General features: G+C 42.7%; 1 protein-coding gene across 5 annotated transcripts; it reads left to right on the top strand.

Moving 5' to 3' along the window:
• The first annotated feature begins 229 nt into the window (after positions 1-229).
• On the top strand, positions 230-10,295 carry LOC136509313 (protein ZINC INDUCED FACILITATOR-LIKE 1-like). 5 transcript variants are annotated; one of them, XM_066504132.1, is made up of 17 exons: positions 230-334; positions 424-676; positions 1,275-1,335; positions 1,415-1,517; positions 1,637-1,739; positions 1,820-1,873; positions 1,957-2,019; positions 3,273-3,322; positions 3,410-3,485; positions 7,080-7,280; positions 8,382-8,469; positions 8,817-8,902; positions 8,988-9,095; positions 9,218-9,262; positions 9,349-9,437; positions 9,607-9,650; positions 9,909-10,295. In XM_066504132.1, exons 1-17 carry the CDS (start codon positions 240-242, stop codon positions 10,013-10,015), a joined length of 1,626 nt encoding a protein of 541 aa, XP_066360229.1. In that variant the 5' UTR covers positions 230-239; the 3' UTR covers positions 10,016-10,295. The 5 variants fall into 5 exon arrangements, with proteins under 5 accessions (XP_066360229.1, XP_066360228.1, XP_066360227.1 ...); XM_066504134.1 differs by lacking the exon at positions 230-334 and adding an exon at positions 1,114-1,154 and having other exon boundaries at positions 377-676; XM_066504131.1 differs by having other exon boundaries at positions 1,415-1,511; positions 3,273-3,485.
• The last annotated feature ends 236 nt before the right edge of the window (positions 10,296-10,531 follow it).

Raw genomic sequence — 10,531 nt, 5'->3', positions numbered from 1 at the left:
AAATGTTACTGATGCATCTGGACTTCTTTGCAAAATCTACACCTCACCCGCACTAGTCTCTCAAGGGGACTCCATCAGCACTTATTATTAGCTCATATTTATCCCTCTCCTAATTATTAGATGCAAACAGATCAGCTATTTGTTAGCCCATTGATCCAAATACCCCCATCTCTCTCTCTGTCTCTCTCTCTGTCTCTGCTGGGGATGACGCACTGCGTGACGCAATTGCTTTGGCGCGCATGGGTAACCCAAACCATCTCAACGGCGCAGTGCAGCACCATTTGGCTTCCTCCTCCGGTAGCCGTCGTTGTCTTCTTGGCGATCTTGACGCGCGGTATACATGCATATAGTTATACATGTCCATCAGCTGGGGAAAAAAACACCACAATAATTTTCTCTCTCTTTAATTTGTATATAATAAAGAGGGTGTAACAGCACGTCCTCCTCCTCTTCTTGTTCGATCTGTGAGCAAAATAAAGCTCCGTCAGAGCTGATTCAGCTGAAGATTGCATATATTTGTGGCCGCCGCCAATGGAGGAGAGCAGCAGTTCGCCGTTGCTGGAGAAGAGATACTATCCGGGGTGCCCGGGCTGTGCTAACGACCAGAAGAAGGACCTCCAGGAAGGGATGCCATACAAGGAGTTCTTGTATATCTGGGTCATCTGCCTTTCTGCTGGTATGGATCGGAATTCCGGCCGTCCTCCCAACAACCTCTGCTTCTATTTTCTCCTAAGATAACAATGGAAAAAAATATTATTCTGGCTTGTATATCTCTTGATATTCTAGCTAGGAGAACTTTCTCTTTCTTTCCGCGGCCAAAAGTTTGGAGCAATTGGGTGGTTATTAGACATTCAGATGCATGTACCAGCAGATCGAAGAAGGTTATTTATTACTATATATATGTGTCAAGGGCCATATGGAGAACTTGTCACAAAAAAAGGGCCATATGGAGAACACTGTTATAATAATAATAAAAAAGGTCATGCTCAAGCACTCTTAAATTACCTTAGAAAGTAAGAAACACTTACCAATATAAATTTCCTTATTTTTTTCTCTATTGCTAAAAGTTCACTATACATTTATTAACTTACATTTCTCCTACCCTATGTTCAGCTTTACCAGTGTCATCACTATTCCCTTTTTTGTATTTCATGGTATGTATGTCATCATTTCCTCTTAACCTGAATCATTTCTTTGTTCTTTATATATATATATCAATAATCTAGTGATAGAATTATTAATTTGTCAATATTAATCTAGTTTATCTCTCTCAGATAAGAGACTTGCATGTTGCAAAAAGGACAGAAGATATTGGTTTCTATGCTGGATTTGTAGGTAAGTCATAAATTGTTGATTCACACTTGAGATAATGGTTGATTATGATGTTTTGAACTTTTGCTGGACACATTTTCAGGCGCTTCATTTATGCTTGGTAGATGCTTGACTTCATCTGTTTGGGGAATAGCAGCAGATCGTATTGGGAGAAAGCCAGTAGTCATGGTTGGCATTATGTCTGTGTTAGTAAATATTTTTGCTTCCACCAGTATTGACTAAAGCATTGATTCTTTCATTCCTATCTTATAATGAATTTCATTTTTATATGGTGATTCTCTAATAAATCTTGTTAATATTGCAGGGTCATATTCAATACCTTGTTTGGGCTTAGTACTAGTTACTGGATGGCAATAGCTACAAGATTTCTCCTTGGTGCTTTAAATGGTTTGCTTGGCCCAATTAAAGTAGGTAAATTAGCAATATCTTCAATACTTGTATGCTAGATAGAGTAAGCTGATGCCTTTTATATTACTAAATTTTGCAGGCTTATGCTATTGAAATTTGCCGACCTGAACATAAAGCTCTGGGACTATCACTTGTAATATAACTATACATGAATGAAATTTGAACTTCTCTGTTGTAGCTGTTTTTATTCTAAAGTTCAATTTCTTGTAATTGTAGGTCAGCACCGCTTGGGGGATAGGTCTGATCATTGGACCGGCTCTTGGAGGCTACCTTGCACTGGTATAGTTGAGAATGTAATAATAATTTTAGGATATTGTCGGTGTATTGGACCGGCGGGTCCTCAACCAATGAGTGAAATCGTACTGCGTGTCCCTAATCCCGGATGATGATGCAAAAAGACACAAGATTTATACTGGTTCAGGCAATGGATGCCCTACGTCCAGTCTACGAGAGAGCGGTCTTATATTCCTTGCACCGTGGTGCTAATAGTAGGGGTTTACAAGCTAGGCGAGAGAGGGAGCTAGCCCCAAGTCTCTATGAGGAGTAGTGTAGATTGCTTGAGATGTTGATCGCACGGTGGATGGAGAATGCTATCTGCCTATCACCTCGCCTAGAGCTAGCCCTGGTAGCCTCCTTTTATAGCCGCAAGGAGGGAGCCAGGGGCACATGAGAGAGCTACACGTGGAGCCTTAGTGAAGAAGGAAGGTCTAGCACTGTAGACGACTCCTGTAGCAGCATGGTATTGGGAATGGCCATCGGTACTTGATCACTGGTGCGACACGCCGGCCATGCCCGAGGTTGTTGAGGTCATGGGAGTCCCTGTTGACGTCCGGTCAGCATGACCTCCACCGTAGGAGACGTGCCGAGCCCTGTGGGTCCCTGACGTGATGGAGCGCCGAGGCCCGTCGGGTGCCATTGCTGCTTGTGCCGAGGCCTGCTCTGCCGAGGCCTTGGAGGTGACCAGTGTACGATGCGGAGGCCTCGGTGGTCAGTGCCGTACCCGGTTTAGGTGAAATAGTGCGGGTCATGCGGCTACAGGACACGGTAACCCCTGTATTGTCAGTAGAGGATGGTAAAAAGGAGATTTGACCGTTGTCCCATCGCCCCTGTTGCTGTACCCTGCCGGTCGTGGCTGACGTAGCGGGTGCGACCGGTCGTATTAAATGGATGGGACAGCCTGCCAGGGGGACGGTTGAGGCGGAGGCGACGAGGATGCGGGACGAGCCTGGCCTCGGGCGAGGCGGAGCGGGAACAATACATCGGAGGCCCTGCCGGGGGTCTCGGGCGAGACAGAAAATGAACAGTACGTCCGAGACCCCGCCGGAGGGTCTCGGACGAGGCGGAGGTTTGGTCCGAGACCGTATTTTGGTCGAGCTGGCCTCGGATATCACTGCGGACTGTTGCCTTAGTTTGTTTAAGCGGGCCTTATTGGGGTTTTGTGAGTTTTTTAGCGTCTTTCCTTAGGGTACCCCTAATTATAGTACCCGATAGATATGATTCATTAGAAACCGTAACACAATTTTTTATGCCAGCCTGCAGAAAAATTTCCAGACATCTTTTCTCCAGAATCATTCTTTGGAAGGTATTCTTTCTTGAGTTTATCAAAACTGGAATATTTAAGATACTTCTTCCTATCTGTAATACTCACATTTGGTGGAAACTTTGACAGGTTCCCGTATTTCTTACCCTGCTTGTGCACATCAGTCTTTGCTACTGTTGCTCTTGCAAGCTGCATATGGATGCCGGTATGTGAGATTGCTATAATTTTCGTGCTCATGATTGTGCTTGCAATCTTCTAAATGTTTCTATGCTCCAATCTATATTGCACAATCTAACACATCAGACATTCGCATATATACCGTCCACAGGCCATAATTGATATTTAAAATCATCTCACTACTATAGGATTGATTTTGCGTGACACCTACCAAAACTTAACCGAGGCGGGCAAACAATGTGCCCGTCACGGTTAATGCCCCGATTAATGGAGGTGGGAACTTTTTATCTACTAAGACGGGCACTTTTGTCCATTACAGTAAATCAATTAACCGTGGCGGACATCTTATAAAGCCATCACTGAAAAGGCCGAGGCTCAACAGAGCCCAGACAAAGTCTAAGAGACCCAGTTTCGAGAGCATGTATATATACTAGCCCTTAGGGTTTTCAGGTCCCTACTCCCTCACAGCCACTCCTCTCCCTCGCATGGCCGGCGCGCCCGAATTTTTTACTTTTTAGCCCTTTTTTCGAAAGTTTCTCACAAATAGACCCCTGGCGGAAAGAATTTAGAAAATGGACCCTAGCTCGGCGTCACCGATGCTGGCGCTGAGCTCGGTGCCAGCGTCCCTGGTGCCGAGCCTCTGGGCTAGGGCAAACTTACATGGAAGGAAGCTCAGCGCCGTTGATGCTGGCGCCGAGCTCGGCGCCGTTGACGCTGGCGCCGAGCATGCCAAAATGGATATATAAAATTTTGGCTAACACCCTAGTTTTACCGTGAGATGGATATATATAAATTTACCATGAGATGGACATGCTGAAATGGCTAAGTCTGAATTTTTGCTATGACTTAGAGACTAGAATTACCATAGATATGTAATTTGAATTTTATTGTGACAATCTGTCTAAATCTGTGATTTTACCATGAGATGAACATATGTATATTTACCACGAGATGGTCTGATTTTTTACCGTGGCTAAGTCCAAACTTGACGAGACTTGTTTTGTTGTCATATCCTCAGAGAGTACTCAAACTCGTAGTAAGGTATTAAATTGAGTTGCTATACAAATTTGGAAGATAAAATATCGCAAACATGTCAATTCACTGCTACAACATAGCACTGTATTCAAACTTGTGGTCACTATTTGGCCATGTTAAAAACTGATTTAGGTTTAGGTCCAAAAACAAAGTTTGTTTGTTGTACTCAACTCAAACTACAACTTCTATTAAAGGTCAAACTTTATATTAAAAAAAACTATAGTTTTACTATGGTCAAAATTGCATCATGAAAAAGGGTGTTAACTATTGATCCAACACTTAGAAATAATTTTAGGCTCGTTCATCAACATGAACCCTAGATCATTTTTTATCCTAAGTATTTCTATGTTGTTTTAAGTGCTCAAATATCAAGTCAGTGTAAAACTCTAGAGTTAGCCACATTTCTTAATATTCAAGTCATGGTAAAATTTTAAATTTGTCAATGTCCAAGTCATGGTAAAACTCTAGAGTTAGCCATTTTTGCATATGTCTGTCCCATAAATTTCAGCATGTCCATCTCATGGTAAATTTAAAAACTTAGCCAAATTCTAAGTTGTCCATCTCACGGTAAATTTACCATCTCATGGACAACTTAGAATTTAACAATGTCCAAGTCATGGTAAATTTAGGGACTTAGTCAAAATTTTATATATCCATCTCACGGTAAAACTAGGGTGTTAGGTTAAATTTAATGGTCGGCGCCATGACCTATGGCGCCGAGACGTTACCTTTGCTTGCCGCAACAGACTAGGCAGCGGGCATGCACTACCTCCGGTAGCATCGTCTCTACCGCTTTGAATGGTTTCCCGGTAACCGCAACAGGCTAGGTTAAAATGTTTTCAAAAGGGACCAAAATACAAAAAATTCACTTCTGCTCGCGCATCAATCGATCCATCGACAGACTAGTCTGGTATTTAGCCCTACCCGTCTGGGACGGCACACGGACGGCAAGGCTTGGCCCTGCCCGCCCGGCTACATGTCCCTGATCTAGCGGATTCTTCTTTCCTTCCTCCCCCTCTGGTGTAATCTGGCACTCTGACCTCTGCTGTAAAATCACGCACGTCATACTTTGCTATTCACGCATGTCGTACTGCATGCTCGGCGCCAGTATCTACGGTGCCGAGCTCGGCGCCAGAGTGACTGGCGCCGAGCTTCCTTCCATGTAAGTTTGCCCCAGCCCAGGGGCTCGGCGCCAGCATCGGTGGCGCCGAGCTAGGGTCCATTTTCTGAATTCTTTCCGCCAGGAGTCTATTTGCGAGAAACTATAAAAAAAAAAAAAAAAAAAGCTAAAAAGTAAAAAATTCGGCCGGCGCGCTCCCACTGCTCCCCTTTTTCTACGCTCACCGCCCGCACGGCTCTCTGCCCGATCGACGCCCCAGCCCGTCCCCACCCACCAGCTCCTCTCCCATCCCCACCCCTCTCCGTCACAAGGCTCGTGGCGGAGCCGAGGCAGCAGCGCAGCCACGCATCCGACGCTGGTGGAGACGCGGCAACGGTGGCGCGCGGGAGACGGTGTGGCGTCAGATGCGACGCGTGGGAATGGGGCGGCAGCTGCGACGCGTGGGAACGGGGCAGCAGCAGCGCCCCTCCCCTCCCCACCCCTCTCCGGCACAAGGCTCGTGGCGGAGACCAGGCGGCAGCGCGGCCACGCATCCTGCACTGGTGGAGACACGGTGGCGGCGGCACGTGGGAGTGGGGCGGCAGCAGCGGTGCGCAGGGCGCCTCTCCTCCCTCCTCCCTCGCGCGGGGCAGATCTAGCCCCCTTCCTCCTCCCCGGCCAGATCTGGCTCCTCCCACTGGCGGCGCACGCGCGGTGGCCATCTCCTCCGCGCTGGGGTGGACGCCGGGGCTCGGGTGGCGAGCAGCGGCGACCGGAGCTCGACGAAGCGGGCGCGGACCGACAGCGGCGGAGACGCAGATCCGGCGGCGACACAGGGGATCCGGCGAGCGCGGCATCACATCGATGGGCTCAGCAGGCCCTATGGATCGGGATCGATGGGCCAATCGACGGGCTTGCTGTTTTTTTTTTAATTCATCAACGGAGGCAGGCAGTCCGTCCGCCACGGTTAATACCATATTTACCGTGATGATTCGGCAGTGGCGGGCGGGGTTGCCCGTCACGGTAAAATGTTTTTGCCCGTCACCGATAAAAATATTGTAGTAGTGTCTGCATATATATGACACACTACAAAACACATGAGTCCTATCTATATTGTAGAAAGATAATTTGGTCCTAACATGTTTATTTCAACATTGCCACATTGCACAACTTTTGCATGGTACTAAGGTCGAGCACAAACTTTGTTTGTTTTCTCTGTGAGGGGACGGCTTTCTTTTTTTTAATATAAGGTTGAGGGTCTGAATAAACCTCCTTGCAAAATAAACAAGAATAACTTGTGTGGGAACTTTCAACACTGGTTAATTGGGTATGTCTTCCTTTTATAATTGGTATAATGATGTATGATATACATCAAGATAACGAGGGAATTTTTTATGGTTTAAATTATTCCATCGATAAGATGTTGACTGTTGTCCCTCAAATTTATTCTTCCACATTATATAGTAAAGTACCTTGAAATCTTCTTAGGAGACACTACACAAGCATAAAGTTCATGAAAATGAAAACAAAATAGTTGAAGCTTTGGAGGCCCATCTGATTGACAGCAAAGAGAATGTTGAAAAAAATTCTAGCTTGGATGAGAAGAAGAGTTTGTTCAAGAATTGGCCATTGATGTCATCCATAATTATGTATTGTGTCTTCGGATTCCATGATATGGCTTATACAGAGGTATATATTTCTCCCTTTTTATTTCTTATGGTTTTGAAAATTATCTTAAATGTGATGTCAGTTAATTATGTATTCTGACAGGTATTAGATCTAAAAATATAACTAGTAGGCGTATTTGATACATCGTATAAACTTGTTTTTGTATATATGGACTTAATATCTAAAATATAACCTGCTGATGTTATTGTCAGATGGTTACTTGCTGTGGACAGACAGTTAATTTGGATTATTCTACAACTAATTGTGCTCTTGAATTATTTTTACATTCTGGCAGACATAATATTTTATTTTAAGTACTCAACACAGCTTTAAAATTATGAATAAATGAACAACCTTCGATCGGAGATTGCTGCTATATAATCTGTAACCTATATACAACAGCACTTGTAACCACACAATCGATTACCTCTCAAAAAGCTTGTAGAAGCAAAAGAAAAATCAACTTATGGTAGCCAATGATAAATATTCGCTATGCTAGATTATCTCGAGTGTCCATAACAGCTAAGCTATGCAATAGCTACCGCTATTCTTTTGATCACACATTTACAAATCTTATATTATATATTTGTCACTCTAAACGATCTCAAATGAAAACGTTGTTAACTGCAAAGTTGTACATTTCGCCGAGTAATACAACTTTGATGTTGACTTTGTATCCATTCGACATTGTAAACCATCTCAAATTTGATCTGAGGATTCATATTAAATATTTGTACATGTAAACCATCTCCAATTAAAATGTTGTCAACTACATAGTTTTAGTTCTATTTGAACTCTACAATTTTGATCTAACCTCATGAAAAAAAGAGTTAAGATTATGTTTAAAAAAAAAATTATTTATCACTGATGGTTTAAGCCACAGACCGGTAGCGATATAGTGGACTTTCATTACCAATTCATTGCTGCAGTCGGCAATGATAGTACACTGCCTAGCACTATTTGTTGTAGCCATAAACCGATGTGAAAGTCCAATTATCACTGTTGGTGCCAAAGCAACCAGCAGTGGTTGCCTGTTCTGTAGTAGTGATTACGTTGTTATACAACTTAATGAACTAACTTTGGGCTTTCATGAGAACTAAGTACGCACTGCTATGACTTTAGGTGTTCTCTTTATGGGCTGAAAGTGACAAGAAGTATGGTGGGCTTAGCTTATCATCTCAGGATGTAGGTCAAGTGCTTTCAATAACAGGTAACACTTATTATTTTGGTACTTTTGTCAGTGTTGCTAGTGTTGTATTGTGTGTGCGCTGGTTATTCTATCACAACTTAAGGTTCTAGGAAATAACAGGCATCACACATATTTTCCCAGAAGTATATTTAAAAACTACGCTACTACAGACTCTGACAATTTTAGTTGTCCATCATTATCAATAGTGGACGTGAACTGTGAATTTTACCCCAAGCTAGACAGAGTACTCATCTTCCCTAGCTATTGTCCTTTTCTTCTCAACGACACTGCTATTTACACCTTACTTTTCTATTTATTTTTTATATCAACACTAACAAATCACAGTATTCTGCCTCTTGCATTTCCAGGTGTCAGTCTTATTATATATCAACTCTCTGTATATCCTTGTATTAATAAAATTCTCGGACCTATCAAGTCTTCTCGAATTGCAGCTGTAAGTAAAAACTGTTGTTATGCTGATAAGCTTTAACACATCCAGTCATTTGGCTGCATGTCTTATGTGGTGCATGGTTTTGCAGATTCTGTGCATACCTCTTCTCTTTGCATATCCCTATATGACATATCTGTCAGGAACTGGACTATTGATCATTCTGAATATTGCATCGATATTAAAAAATAATCTTGGTGTGAGTATTTTCTTTTATCCATTGCCTTGATATGTTCAGAACAAATTCTGTCCATTTATGACATTCCACTTAGGATTTTTGAACCTCGTGTTAATAATTTTATCCATGATATATTGTATCAGGTTACTATCGTTACGAGCAGTTTCCTCCTTCAAAATAATGCTGTGGTATGTGCCCATATATAAGTTAGTCAATTTCAGTACCATTTTGTGGAATGTATCCTACATGGACTGATTTCCGTGCAATTATTTAGCCTCAAGATCAAAGAGGAGCTGCAAATGGACTGTCCATGACAGTGATGTCCTTATTCAAGTCAGTTGCTCCTGCTGGGGCTGGCATTGTGTGAGTACTATATATTTAGTTTCAACTTCTCTGTGTTATTATTACTTTCATTAGGTCTCAGTTAAAATGATCTTGGATTTGTAGTAAATAATGCCAAAGCACTACTAAATAAACCTGCTTAGGCATTTTGGTGTCCTCACGACTTACTAATACCTGCAAATGCATGCAGGTTTTCCTGGGCACAGAGACGCCAGCAGGCTTTCTTCTTTCCAGGTGAAGCTTTAACTTTTTGATGCATTCGCATGGTATATTCTGGTTTGTTCTTGTATTTTAGTCTATATTTTGGTTTTGGATATTAATCTCCTTTGTTTTAAACCGGCCCCAAAGATTCACACCTAATTATGCTTGGTTATCATTAGGAACAATGAGAATCAGTGCAACCATCATTATGGTTGCTGCTGCATCTGCAGTTTAGGATTATGTCTCTGTGGTTTCCATTATCTTCTGATTCTACAATGAATCCACATACAGGTGATCAGATGGTGTTCTTTCTCCTAAACGTCGTCGAGTTTCTTGGACTTGTGCTCACATTCAGGCCCTTTATGGCCATGACAGAGCAGCAATATGATAGGAATTAGAGTTTTCAATTAGTTGCAGAAACATTGGATCATTCAGATCAATCAGATGGACTAGTCCTGCGCTAGTAATTTAAAGCGGAAAGGGCTCAAGCATGCCCTTGAACCAAACAGCTGGGGTTATTCATCATGAAGAAGAAGAACGCATGGGGATTGAGTTGACTGGTTTTATTGTTGATGAATATTTTGTTGATGATAATTTTTGTATGTTAGCCTGGTGGACTGATGTAGGTATTGTGTGTCTGATGGGAAATATATATTGGTGGAGTCGATGACAAATAAATTACTTTTGGCTGTAGAGTACAGATTAATCTAACAAGGAGAGCATCATATCAGAGCATGAGAGCAAGACAGAATTTTAAGTTTGTCGGAGGCGTATTGAATGGCGCGGAACACCGAGCTCTGCGTGCTGATTCAGTTAAGAAACCTCTCTTGTGGCAATTACAGGGAGCAGTATATGTTACAGGATAAATCAAATCTGCAAACTAACTCAAATGATCTGATCGATACGATCCCTTG

Source organism: Miscanthus floridulus, chromosome 15 (genome assembly GCF_019320115.1).
Source record: "Miscanthus floridulus cultivar M001 chromosome 15, ASM1932011v1, whole genome shotgun sequence".
Lineage (NCBI taxonomy): Eukaryota > Viridiplantae > Streptophyta > Magnoliopsida > Poales > Poaceae > Miscanthus > Miscanthus floridulus.
Note: the sequence above shows the minus strand (reverse complement) of the source record. Positions and strands in the feature narration are given on the sequence as shown.

Excerpts from the sequence above, each read along its gene's own strand:
- LOC136509313 (XM_066504130.1), top strand. The coding sequence starts at position 240 with ATGGGTAACCCAAACCATCTCAACGGCGCAGTGCAGCACCATTTGGCT. Across the intron at positions 2,020-3,272 it reads TTGGAGGCTACCTTGCACTG|CCTGCAGAAAAATTTCCAGA; the intron begins GTATAGTTGAGA and ends TTTTTATGCCAG. Across the intron at positions 9,438-9,606 it reads CCTGCTGGGGCTGGCATTGT|GTTTTCCTGGGCACAGAGAC; the intron begins GTGAGTACTATA and ends AAATGCATGCAG.